The sequence below is a fragment of the Penaeus monodon genome, chromosome 13 (genome assembly GCF_015228065.2).
Source record: "Penaeus monodon isolate SGIC_2016 chromosome 13, NSTDA_Pmon_1, whole genome shotgun sequence".
Taxonomy (NCBI): Eukaryota; Metazoa; Arthropoda; class Malacostraca; order Decapoda; family Penaeidae; genus Penaeus; species Penaeus monodon.
Genome location: NC_051398.1, coordinates 16,654,916 through 16,668,776, shown reverse-complemented (window position 1 = coordinate 16,668,776; position 13,861 = coordinate 16,654,916). Strand labels below are relative to the sequence as shown.

Here is a 13,861-nt window from a genome sequence, read left to right as displayed (position 1 = left end):
CCGCAGATATTCACCAATATTTTAAGCCAATAAGATCTGTAATTACATCATTCTCTTCTTCAACAGATATTGATGAATGCCTTGAACGAGTTTGTGAGACAGAACAACTTTGCCAAAATACCTATGGCTCATATATATGCATTTGGCCCCCATGTGATGAAGGTTACCGGAGGGATCCGAACACCAACGTCTGTCGTGGTACAGTGTTCATTTTGGTATTTAGTAAACCATTAAGTGTAATGAGTAAAAGTAGCCATACCAGATGCTGCAGATTTATCATATCTTATATGAATAATTATTCAGAATTTTCATGTCTTATATGAATACTGAGGGAAGTAGAATGTGAATGCTTACAAGAAGATATATATTAAGTAATTCTGCTACAGATATTAATGAGTGTGACGAAGGAAGTGACACATGCCAAGTTGGTGTAGAAGAATGTGTCAACACACAGGGAGGCCACACATGTCAACCAAAACCATGCCCAATTGGAAGAAAAAGGCATCCCTCAAACCCTAGACGTTGCACTGGTGAGCATTTCCAAAGGTTTGAACACAGGTAGATATGATTTTATTTTGGTGTTTTCAGCAGATCATTATATTGCTTTTCTTTCCCTGTTTTCAGATTGAATTGAAATAACATGAGATCTGTTTTAGTTAAGGATGATTTTATGAATGATATATCTATTTTTAATAGGTTTTAGCCTACACCATCCATTTATGACAGATTTATTGTTTGATATTTTAATATCTGAAAAAGAAAAAATATTAAAATATAAGGTATGGTCTGCAGTCATAACAGGATTTCCATTAATTGCATGTACAATCATTTTTCCTTTTTTTGTGTTGTTCCATAGAGTAGAGAATATAATATCTTAATTTTCAGATATCAATGAGTGCGACACAACTCCCTGTGGTCCAGAGGAGCAATGCATTAATACATTTGGGTCGTATCAGTGCCGACGCCTAGCCCCTTGTCGTCCAGGCTTCAGAAGAAATAGTGAAAGCAGGCAGTGTGAAGGTGGAATTATTCTCATTCAGTTAAATAATCTGTATCTAAAACTGTATTTAGACATAGTGTTCTTTTCAGTCTGTATTATTTTATTTTATTTTTGATTATTTCACTGAAGATATTCTGTTTTGAAATCTTTCAATTTAGATGTTGATGAATGTGAAGAAAATGAACCCTGTGAGGAAAATGAACGCTGTTTGAACACGAGAGGAAGCTATAGGTGTCGTACTCTCGAATGCAGTACAGGATATCAACGTGACATATTTGGACGCTGCAGAGGTTTGTCATTAGTAGAATGCAGTAACTTTAGCAAAGCATAAAAAGTGGGTTACATATCCTATTTGACTTCAAGAAAAGTTATTTTTCTATCCCCTTGGCAAATTATACAATCTATTAATGTTATCTTAAAAATGAACAGGATTTTTTTCTTTTGTTAAGTTTCCTTTCTTTTAACTTGAATGTGTAGTGGGAGAATGATTTTAAACTGCCTGACACAGTAGGGTTAATAATAAAGGTTTAATGTAGAAAACTGGGAAATATTAAAAAGGAAAGGGTTTACATTTGCATTAGTAAGATATTGAGTAAAGAAAATAATAGTGATTAGTTTATTTAAAGACTTAAAATATAAAAACTTTTAGGCTGTGCATAGTGGTCAGGATATTATAAGATAATAAGTATTTGTAAAAAAAAATTTATAATGTTTCTTTTTCAGATATTAATGAATGTGAGACTGGGGATCATAATTGTGACGTTTCCAAGGAGGAATGCATCAACACACAAGGGAGCTTCAGATGCAAAATTCTGCCAAATTGCACACAAGGCTTTAAACGGGATCCAAACACAAAAAAATGTGTTGGTAAGCATTACTGAATTAATGATGGTATAAATATTTCTTGTCTCAAATTTGCTACAACATATTTAGTTATGACTTAAATACTTACAACTGGTTATTAATTTTGTAACTGTTAAGTGATGCTTAATCCAGCTTTTATTCTGTTGCTTTTATTTGTATACTCATTAATTCTTATTTCTACTATTAATATGATGACCTGGTCAGTTCTCTTTACTGTGTGATAAATTTGTATGAATACTAAATTTTATGACACGTTATTATTAACTAATATATTTTACTAATATATTCAAAGCTAGAAGTGTTTACTAATATGTGGTTTTATGTTTGAGCTTTTCAGAATATTAATAGCATGAACTTCATCTCCACTGAAGATCTTTTACATTCTGCAGTGACTGATAGGTATCTTGTAATTACCAGCTAAAGAACTTATTCAGCTAGTTTTGGTGATATAAGCTTATTTTAGTTACCAGTAGAAATATATTTGACACCAAGAATTTTCTGACTATATTCTCTAACTGCTTTTACTTATTTTTATTCCAACACACACACACACACACACACACACACACACACACACACACACACACACACACACACACACACACACACACACACACACACACACACACAAAAAAAAAAAAAAAAAAAAAAAGTGGAATGAGCTTAGATTGCTAGAGATATATATGTTGCATATTAAGAAATAGACTTGGTATTTATTTATTATTTACCCAGTATGTATCATCATAAATTTTGCAGTAATCATGTTTAAATGAGCATTCAGATTACTGGCTCAAGATTTTGTTATATCAGTGCTATTGTATTAATAATTGATCATTTTGAGTATTCTGAAACCCAAAAAAGTTGTAACTTTTAAAGTAGAGTTCATTTCTTTCCAATATATAATTTCACATATAACCAAAAACTCACTGATGATTTTCATTTGCCAACACTCACCTGTTAGATATTGATGAGTGTAAGGAGGAGACACATGATTGCCGTGGTGGCGAGAGATGCTACAACCAATATGGTCATTATACCTGCAGTGGTTCCCCAGCTGCTTGCACAAAAGGGTTCAGGTACTCTTCATCAGATAGACGGTGTCATGGTATGTACTGTATCATACAAGAGTATAACTTTTAGTTTTCTGTATATTATAAATTTTTACTATGAATGTTTGTGTACATGTTATATAGAGCAGTGTTGGTGCATGTTAACCTATGTAAATAGAATTTCTTATGCTTTTATGGTTTGAGTAATAACTTTCTTTAGGTATGATTCAAGTAATGTATATGTTATGTATTGAAGCTGTATTTTTGTGGGAAGTATATTATCTTGAGTACTGCTATCTTTACTTTATATGGATTTTTATTATTTAAATGTAAGTTCAAATCATATACAATTAGTAAGTACTGCAATCAGATAGAAAAGTTATAGAAACCACTGGTGAAGCAGAAAGCACAGGTATGTGGCAAATGTACTCATTTTGATGAATATTGTTGATTTTGATACCATGCTAGCAAAGATGATTATGATTTAATACAACTAATGGTATTTTGGCATATGAAATAGTACCTCATAATTGATGAAAATGTTTTTTAGTAAGAATTATGATGCAAAAGAATTAAAAATAAGAAAAGAAAAAAATCTTTGGCTGTTATTTGTAGCCAGGAAAGTTTGTTTCACTGATATATATATTACCTAATTTTTTGTCAGTCTCTAACATCAATTGTGATGTTTTTTATGTTTTCATCCTTTTTAAACTAATACATATTTTTATATTTCCAAAGATGTTGATGAGTGTGCGGAAAATATCGACTCCTGTGAATGGTCCACTCAAACATGTGTCAACTCTGTGGGCAGTTACAGGTGCATTGATCAACAACCAACATGTGACTTTGGCTATAGGTATGACCATGAACAGAGGGCATGCATAGGTAAGTGCTTCTGAAGAATTGTTTTTCATGTAAATATGTTTGGTAGTTACATGTTTGTAAAAAAGTACGGGTACAGTAATTTGGATAATTTGCTTTGTGGAATTTATGTTATTATTATTATATATGTGACATTCTTAGTGGTTCTACAGAAATAAGAAATTTTAAAAAGACAAGGGTAAATGTGAAAAAATATATACATATGGAGTTTGTGTTATTATTATCTGTGATATTGTTAGGGGCTGCTTTTCAGAAATAAGGGAGGTTTTTATAGACAAGCATAAATGTGAAAAAAATATACATATTCTACTAGAAAATGAAAGACATTTCTCTGCTTTTTTATATGAACCTCATTTATACTTGTTTCATCATAGATATAGATGAATGCCGTGAGAAAAAACATGATTGTGAGGATGGTCAATACTGTGTTAACACTTTGGGGTCCTATCAGTGTCACACCCATGGGAGTGCTAGCCAGACATGCCATCCTGGATATACTTTCAATAGAACAGCAAGAGTGTGCATGGGTTAGTTTTCTCTGCTTTTCTTTTTCTTATACATTTGGTGTCAGTTAGGAATTGTATTTATTTTTTATATGCTGAGGGTATGTTTAAACAGTTTTGGATAACCACAACCAGTTGCTGAGAATACTGATTTGCCATAATGACTTGCACTAATTTTACTATTGTCATGCTTGAGAACTTATCTATCACAAGATTTGCTAAATTTCAGTGCTATTTTAAATAAAAAGCTTGAGATTACAAAGAAAGAAGAATAAAAGAACCAAGGATATTTGAGCAATTATGTCACACATGAACCTTTCATTGTGCAAACATTTTCTCAGTAATCCTACTACTGTAATTCAAAAAGTTTGGAGACACCAATTTTATGTATTATTCTTAGTGACTAATGTATATACAATACTTATGTCTCCTTATTACAACTTCATACACGTATAGAAATAAAAATTCCTGGGAGACCAGATTTGGATGATGAGAATTTGCTAGTTAGAGATGGGTATACAATGTAAGTTTTAGTTTGTAGTTTTTCTATTAATAGAAATGTTAAAGTTCAAAATGAATTTGTAATTTAGGTATGATATATTTTAATCATAAAGTATGTCCTTCACTGTAATTATCTAAAGCTATCTTAGCTTAGAGATAATTACAACCTCATGTATATTATCAGCCACTGTTATTATCCTCTTTAAGATTATCATATCCAACTGCTGTTGTCTTTATTTGCACGTGAAGATATTGATGAATGCTCGGAGGGAATTCATGACTGCTCAGCATCAGAGGAATGTGTCAACCGGAGAGGGGATTATGCTTGTCACCCAAAAGAGGAAGTGTCCAATTCTGTAACCACAGTCCCAAGCAGGGAAAAGGAGGGTTCTGACACTAATGAATCGGATCAAACACAGGTGAAGATTGTAGGGTAAACAATCCAAAATATTTTCCAAAGTGATAAGAAAGTCTTATTGAGTTGTTGTTTTTAACATGAAAGACCCTATGGAGGAAAAAGTGATTTTTCAAACTCTTAACTAATATTCAGTATCTATTCATTGATACATTTTGTTTGTGTTAGTAAACTATGCAAAAGAAAGAGGGTGATTTAAAGCACACAGTAAAAGAAAATCTTTGCTTACACTCATAAAAGATCTGACTATAGCTCAGATTATTTCATTCAGTAGTACAAATATTTAATTTTCTGCAGTCGTTCCATTTTGAGGTGCAGTGTAGAACCCTCAGTGATTGTATCTTCCAAAATACTTTCAGGGAACGTAAAAGCAAAGTAAAATTAAGTTTTACATAGGAAAATCAGTCCCATATTAGTTTGAAAATATTAATAATATATATCAAGTGTAGTCAAATTTGTCATCAGAGTCTCCTATTAAAAGTACAGGGAAAATAGGACTGTCATTTGTTTATTTTTTTTTACTAATATTTGTTATATGAAAACTAAGCTAGGAGATAATATTATTATGAGTCAGATAGGAATAATAAAAAAATAATGGTCTTGTTATCAGTTGGATGTAGACCTCAGAATTTCACTGTATAGTTTACCATAGTAATACATAATACATCTTCATGAAATAAGTATTAAATTTTGTTGTAAGATACATTTGATGGAATTCTTTAGTTATTTGAACTTGAACTTGATATGATATATACCATAATACTTTATATAACTTTCATATACATTATAATAGCAGGTAACAAACAAAATATTTTTAAATATATGATAGATGTCAAAAGTTAACTTTTCTTACTTCTATGGAATGATTGAAAAATATATGGAGAAGCTAGGAATGACTTTTGAAATATAAAGTACACACTTAGTCATAACTGGTGGCCCATACAGGAGTCTGGAGGTAGTGGCAGTAGTAAAAGACTTCGCTGCCAAAATGGCTATCGTTACAATAGAAGACGGAGGGTCTGTGTAGGTATGTTGATAAATCAGCTGTTAAGTCAGACTAAACTAATCTTTTAACCAAAATGACTAATCAGATGTCTTTAAACAATGAATATGCATGGGATTTTAAATATTTAATATTCTACTATTTTGATAAGTTAAATTAGATATTCGGAGTAGCTGTTTATTTAGAATATTGAGCTAAATTTTTCATGAATTACTCAACTATGTTTGTGTTGTAGCAAGACAGCCCTGATTAATTTTTGAAAATCTATTGAGGGAATTTTAAGAGTCATTGCTGAAAAAACTGAGTGCTTGTTAGTACTAAAAATTGTTAATTGTTACAGTATACTGAAGACTGCCTAATATATGTATAAAAGTTCACTTGAACTGCATGATAGATAAAATGAAACCTCTACTAATATATTAACCAAAAAGGTGATCTTCAAAACACATTTCATAGATTACATAGATATATGTAATAACAAAATTCTAGCTCTTCTAAAATTAATTCTGCCATCCATACAACAGAAAATGGCTGTCTGAGGCCTCTATTATTAATGACTGTCTATATGATATTATCTCCTTAAACATGATAGATTGTAGATCCCTGATAGCATTTAGTGAATTTAGTGTTAGATGAATTTGATAACTTATGGGGAAAGTAGGGTATGGTTCTATGGTACAGGTTTATAATGTGCAATACCCACTCCTTGATGGTGCTGGCATTAATCTCAGAAGTGCTTACTATGAGCTGTCTTGGTGTGATTTTACTCTGACAGTATTATGAATTAGCAATAGAGAAATTTGTGTGATAGAATTATGTCTTTAGCAGTGATTTTCAATCTTTTTAAACTCATGGAGCACATATCAGGCATTAAAATACACCACTAGCTTTGTAAAGATAGATTATGGAAATAAGTATCAGGATATTGTTTAACAGATCAACAACTAAATTTTTGATGAAAATTATTGACTCCATGAAGAAAATATTTATGCTACATCATGCATGACAGACCACAGGACATAACTGATATAGCATTTACATATGACTGTACCATTGTTTATGCTCTTATTGGCCTTTTATGAATAGTACAGTTCTTCAATTTGAAAAAAAAAAAAAAAAAAAAAAAAAAAAAAAAAAAGACCTAACATCATTTTTACCTTCCCTAGATTTCTACCAAACACTGGTTGAAAACACAAGGCTATAGTACATACCCAGTTTTGAAACAACATTGCAGTGCATGGGCTAAGACATTATACATTAAGAGGGGTTATTAGAATAGATTTGAATACATTAATACTCATAAAATTCATCATTTATGTTGCAATTACCTGCTTACAGACATGATGTATGTTGCAATCCAAAGACTGAGGGGTTATGTTCATTTTTTGATATTATGAACTCAGTGACTGGTAAGTGTATAATGTACATACATCCTGAAGTGACTTGAAGTGCTTTCGATTATTCATTGTGTAGGGTATATATATGTGTTGGTGTCTGCTTGCTGTTTTGGGCTTGAACATGATTCTGACAATGTATTTGTAATCATATTTATTTTCTACAGGATGAATCTATTTTGATTTCATATTACATACAGTGAAATTTACAATGCAAGATTTTTTCATATATGCTGTTACATTTTTTTCAAGCAGAGAATAGAACTATTGGAGAACATTTTAATCCTTCAACTTTGCAAATTCTAGTAATAAGCAATTTCCTGGTCCTCTCAGACATTAATGAATGCGAAGAAGGTCGAGCTATTTGCAACAAACTGACAGAGGTCTGCATTAATACCAAGGGTGACTACTGGTGTGCACCTGCACATAAACCTGTGCGTGCCACAACATCCTCTACCACAACCACCACCTCTACCACCACAACCACAACCACCACTCCTGCCCCTCCACCCCTTCCTCCTCGCCCTCAAGCTCCTCAGTGTCCTCCTGGGACATTATATAATACAGCATATAGAAGCTGTAGAGGTAGGTATGCTGGTTGGGCAAATAGAAAAGGATATAAAATTCGGGTTGTATTCCCAGCTTTTTTGGTCACAAATAAACAAATGTCTTGAATATTTTTCACTACAGATATTGATGAATGTAATGACAACCCATGCAGAGAATTTGAGGTTTGTGAAAATACCCAAGGTTCATACAAATGTACATGCCGGGAAGGTTTCCAAAGAAGTTCATCTACTGGTGAATGCATAGGTAAGAATAGTGTCATTGAAAATTGTTTCTATTTTGCTCTAGTGAATGCACATCTACCTATATGTATGTAAATATTTTATACAAATCTTGTACAACATGCATACAGTGTCATAGTCTCATTTTTGCCCTTTATTTAGTGCAGTACTTTTAGGTAAAAATATTGATAAAGTTCTGGATCGGCAGATATTTTCAGTAAAGATATATATATGCAAATATTTAAGTTCGGAATTATATTGAGGTATGAAAGGAAAATTGATTCAGATTTGTACATTTAAAAAAATCAGAGGATTAAGTAAATTTTCTTAGAAGAGTGTCACTCCAGACTTTTGAAAACTGATAATCTTCTTACAGATCTAAATGAATGCCAGCTTGGTTTACACAGCTGTGAAACAACACAAAGATGTGACAACACTATTGGCTCTTATGCTTGTATACGCATTGCTGGATGTGGTACAGGATACACTTTGAATCACAATACTGGAGAATGTGATGGTGAGGAAAAAAGTACCAACATTGACTTTTATAATGATATAAAATGGTAGACAGCATTTTATATAAAAGCATAGACAGCACTTGAAAACATATAGCTTCTTTCTGTACTGACTTCTGTAGAACTAATGTAAGCACTCTAATGAGAGAACACTTATGTCAGCACTACTAAGAGAACATATTAGTCTTGAATGCATCAGTTAATTTTTTAAAATCTACCAGGGACAGTTGCTAATTGTGATAGAATGTTTTCAGTATATTGGTTCACTTCTATGTATCATTGCATACTACAATGATGCATTATTAATTATGAAAATATAACTTATTAATACTGATTACTAACACTGTACTGAATGTGTATATATAATGAGTGCTTTTCTGCTTTACTAACTCCTGCATGAAGATGATGATGAGTGTACGCTAGGAACTCATGACTGTGATCAGCTGGGGCCGAAGTATGAATGTTTCAACATAAAGGGCTCATTCCGTTGTGTAAAGAAGATTTGCCCAAATTTACAAGTTCTGAGCTTCAATGGAACATGTGTAGATCTCACATGCAATCCTGGCTTTAAACCTGTAAATCAAGGGTGCATTGGTAAGTGCAGGATGTTTTTTTCCTTTGAGATTAGCTTTCCCTCTGATTTTAGCTTCTAATATTTTTTCTGGCTATGCTTCTTAACCATGCATGGTATTCAAACTCCACTGGATGTTTTTTTTCTAGAATGTGTGATGAAGAAAAATGTATTTACCTTATTCTTATTACCAGCTGATAGTTTGTGAAAATAAATATTGTATTGAGTTTCTAGTTATCAAGGGTTAGTAAATAATGTTATGAAATCCTGTGATTAATTGCCTTACATAATTACAAGCAAATATTTACCATATATGTATGCTTTAAACTCTTGATTATCTAAGGGTAATTTTGATTTTTCCTAAGGATATATTGTGGGCCAATAATTTTGTAATTTAAAGAACCTACTGAATATGAAGATATAATAAATTACTATAATAATCATCATCATCATCATCACCACTGTGACCATGATTGTGTCCTTGACTCACTGTGACTATGACCGTCATGACTTGATCACCATGATCATCATGATCAGCATCCTGATCATCATAACCATGATGATGATGATGATGATGATGGTGATGACGATGATGACAGTGATAGTGATAATGATCTTCATCTTTATCTTCTTCATCAATATTAACATAATAATAATAGACTTATATCATCAGTATATTTTGATTAAAAATATGATCTTGTCTCTCCAGAATCTTTTAGGAGAAATTGGTATAGATTTCTCCTTTTGAAGTATTACTAGTTTGAAGGGTGTAAACATTAATCCTTAAACACATGATATATCAAATACTTTCCAAAAATTACAAACATCTCTATTTCTCAATTTTTCTCTTTATTGTAAATTATTTTTTTCTTTTAAAAATTTTTCTATCCAATAGATATTAATGAATGTGAGGAAAGAACCTCTCCTTGCCGTCGTAATGAAAGGTGCATCAACACCCATGGGTCCTACCGCTGCCGCCCACTTTTGAACTGTGGGGTTGGATACCAAATTAATGAAATTGGAAATCAGTGTGTCGGTAAATGATTTTTAAAATAATCTTTCCTCTTTCTCTTCTTTTTGGACAGTGCTAAAAATAAGAGGATTATATAATCATGAAGGTATGATAATTAAAAATACCTGAAGCTCTTTCAAGAACTTTTATTTTTAGATCTGATTTTGCACACACTTGCAATATGCTTTTCATATTAATTAGGTAGTCTATTTATTATGTCTGTTTTTTTTAGATATTGATGAATGTGCTGATGGGACTCATCAGTGCACAGGAAATCAACTTTGTTCCAATCGCCAGGGCAGCTACATATGTCAGTGTCCACCTGGCTTTAGACTCAACAGTTTGCGACAGTGCCAGGATGTAAATGAATGTGAATCTTACTTTGGAAATGTACGTATTAACATTTATTTCCTTAGTTATGAAAACATAACAAAAGAGATATATATCTATATAGATATAAAACATACACATAGGCACACACGCAAACACGCACACGCACATGCACATGCACATGCACATGCACACGCACACGCACACGCACACGCACACGCACACGCACACGCCCACGCATACACACTCACACACACTCACACACACTCTCACACACTCTCACACACTCTCACACACTCTCACACACTCTCACACACTCTCACACACTCTCACACACACACACACACACACACACACACACACACACACACACACACACACACACACACACACACACACACACACACACACACACACACACACACATTTAAAGCTAAGTTAAATGAGAAATATATTTCCCAAACAGATATGTTCAAATACAGCAGTGTGTGAAAACACAGAAGGTTCTTACCGCTGTAACTGTAAGAAAGGCTTCAAACACAAAGCAGATGGACTTGCTTGTGAAGGTAAAGATGACTTTATTAATTTTTTTTCTTTTAGTCAGGGAGGGAAAGTTAACTTGCAATGATATTAATGTTTGTTATAGCACTGGAGTAATGATATATAGGAGGGGTTTCTATAACTTCTCTAAACCTTGGATCCATTTGAAATGTTTTATTAAATATCATCATGCCCTCAACAATAGAAATATAACAGAAAGTCAGATATATCATCATCAATCATCATCATCATCATCATCATCATCATCATCATCATCATCACATCATCATCACATCATCACATCATCATCATCATCATCATCATCATCATCATCATCATCATCATCATCATCATCATCATCATCATCAAATCATAAATCAGACAAATAGAAAAAGGAAAATATTGAAGTCAATTCTAGTTGTTAACTTTCTAATTTGTTTGATACTGATTTTTCCACTATATATTTTTTCAGACGTGGATGAATGCACTGAAGTGGAAGGAATCTGTCATCACGATTGTATCAATGTTTGGGGGTCATATCAGTGTACTTGTCGGCCAGGATTTACCATTGCTAGGGATAACAGGTATGTGGAAAGTGTGTAGTAATTCAGTATATTTTAATGTTTCTTCATATTTCATATTACCAATCTTGCTTTTGGAAGTATCAATCCCAAAAAGTTCTAACTAACATATCTGTGTTAGAATGATACATGCTATACAAATAAGACAAAGTAATACATTTTTTTGTTTTGTTTAGATTTGATATGAATCCAAGTACATATAATGTAGAAGACCTTTTTTTCTTACATACCACCTATTATTCTTTCCTGTATTTATAGGACGTGTACAGACATAGATGAGTGTTTGGAATACCGTGGTCGAGGCCGGCTTTGTATTGGTATCTGTGTAAATACCCCGGGAACATTCAAGTGCTCTTGTCCTGATGGTTATCAGTTAGCATCAGATGGTCACACTTGCAAAGGTTAGTTAATGCAGCAGATTTTTAATGCAAATTTATTGACTTCGTGTTTTGATTTCTACCACTATTTTTAGTGATGTAGGGGAAGTGTTTAATATGAAATAGCACATTTAGAATATAAATAATTACCCTAATTTTTGAAAATTGTAGCACCCTAGTTAGTGGATCCAGTAAAGTCAATGTATAAGATATATATTATCTGATATGAACGCTGCCAGCTGTTAAGGCCTATAAGTTTCCTGAGCTTTTAGAAAGATAATCATATCATAGAAAAGAGAAAACGTTGTTTATCTTAGGCTTTAATAACTTTATGACTTTCAGACATTGATGAATGTGAAACTAACTCACCTTGTCGAGGAGAAAACGAAATATGTGTCAATACACGTGGAGGCTACAAGTGCAATGCAATTGAATGCCCTGACTCATATACTCGAGACCTGGAACATAAGAAGTAAGTTCCTTTTCCTTTTGGGAATCATTATATATTAAACTTTCTGTATATCATAAAGCGGAATTAAAAAAAGAAAATAAAGATCAAAGTATGGTATTATACTAGGCATAATTAAGTACTAAAACTCTAAAACTTATTACCATTGTCAACTGAATTTCAGGCGAAATTAACTGACTGTTTGATTGTGTTTATTAGATAACTTTAGAACACTGATACTTTATGTTAAATGTCATTTTTGTGAAATGTATAAATGGATAGTTTACTTACACCAGAGTATTTAGTATACTGATGTAAGGTATAATAATTAATAGCCTGGTAAGCTTGGTATTCTAATTTAGAAGAAACATTCACATAAGAGTAAGTTTATTATGAAACCAATGGTATCATACAAAACACAGAAAAAAGAAAATTGGAAAGTGATGATCAAATTATTTCTTTTGTAATCACTCATATTCTTAAAAATGTTGTTTAGACATTATGTCAAATGAGATCTTTTATTTTACAAAATCCACCATATGAGGTATTGTTTTACATCTTTTTAAGAAATCTACATTCTGTTTCTATGAAACCCTGCAACTTTTAACCCATTGCCGACGGGTGGCATGTACGTACATGCCATGACATGTCGGGACCATCTGCCGGGGGCACGTACGCACATGCCATAGAGTATGCATGGACATGCCATGAGTTTTTTTTTGTTACAATCACGGCAAAAGATTGTTTTTTTGCCAGTGAAAGTGTGATTAAGTCGGTTCTAACACTTTCTCATTTTTACCATGCAAAAAAAAAAAAAAAATGCAACAAACCGACAATTCAACTCCATGATGCCACACACTGCTTATTTTATTCGGACTATAGACCGAATAATGATCAACTATGGAGTCTATATAACAACAAAAATACCCTTCAGTCTCGATTTATCAGGAAGTTTGGCAAGTAGAGACTGTAAAAAATAATGAAAATTGAAAATACAACATATCTTCGTAGTATTACGAAGAAACGGCATGCGATGCTGGTATTTGGCATGAGTGGTTGCGCATGCTCGGGCTACAATATAAGCCCCC

The 13,861-nt window shown here is 32.6% G+C and overlaps 1 protein-coding gene across 7 annotated transcripts in view; it reads left to right on the top strand.

Moving 5' to 3' along the window:
* The window catches only part of LOC119580161 (fibrillin-2-like), a 49,975-nt gene that overhangs the window by 35,490 nt on the left and 624 nt on the right, over window positions 1-13,861 (top strand). Inside the window, exons 15-34 of one of the 7 annotated variants that reach the window (XM_037928126.1) lie at window positions 67-198; window positions 387-530; window positions 886-1,020; window positions 1,159-1,290; window positions 1,724-1,867; window positions 2,826-2,969; window positions 3,652-3,798; window positions 4,170-4,322; window positions 5,049-5,218; window positions 6,160-6,241; window positions 7,945-8,196; window positions 8,302-8,424; window positions 8,776-8,916; window positions 9,317-9,508; window positions 10,381-10,521; window positions 10,730-10,887; window positions 11,294-11,393; window positions 11,840-11,951; window positions 12,207-12,349; window positions 12,668-12,797. In XM_037928126.1, coding sequence (XP_037784054.1) covers window positions 67-198; window positions 387-530; window positions 886-1,020; window positions 1,159-1,290; window positions 1,724-1,867; window positions 2,826-2,969; window positions 3,652-3,798; window positions 4,170-4,322; window positions 5,049-5,218; window positions 6,160-6,241; window positions 7,945-8,196; window positions 8,302-8,424; window positions 8,776-8,916; window positions 9,317-9,508; window positions 10,381-10,521; window positions 10,730-10,887; window positions 11,294-11,393; window positions 11,840-11,951; window positions 12,207-12,349; window positions 12,668-12,797 — 2,875 coding nt within the window. The remainder of the gene's footprint in view (window positions 1-66; window positions 199-386; window positions 531-885; window positions 1,021-1,158; window positions 1,291-1,723; window positions 1,868-2,825; window positions 2,970-3,651; window positions 3,799-4,169; window positions 4,323-5,048; window positions 5,219-6,159; window positions 6,242-7,944; window positions 8,197-8,301; window positions 8,425-8,775; window positions 8,917-9,316; window positions 9,509-10,380; window positions 10,522-10,729; window positions 10,888-11,293; window positions 11,394-11,839; window positions 11,952-12,206; window positions 12,350-12,667; window positions 12,798-13,861) is intronic. The other 6 variants (XM_037928127.1, XM_037928129.1, XM_037928128.1 and 3 more) reach the window with 6 other exon arrangements.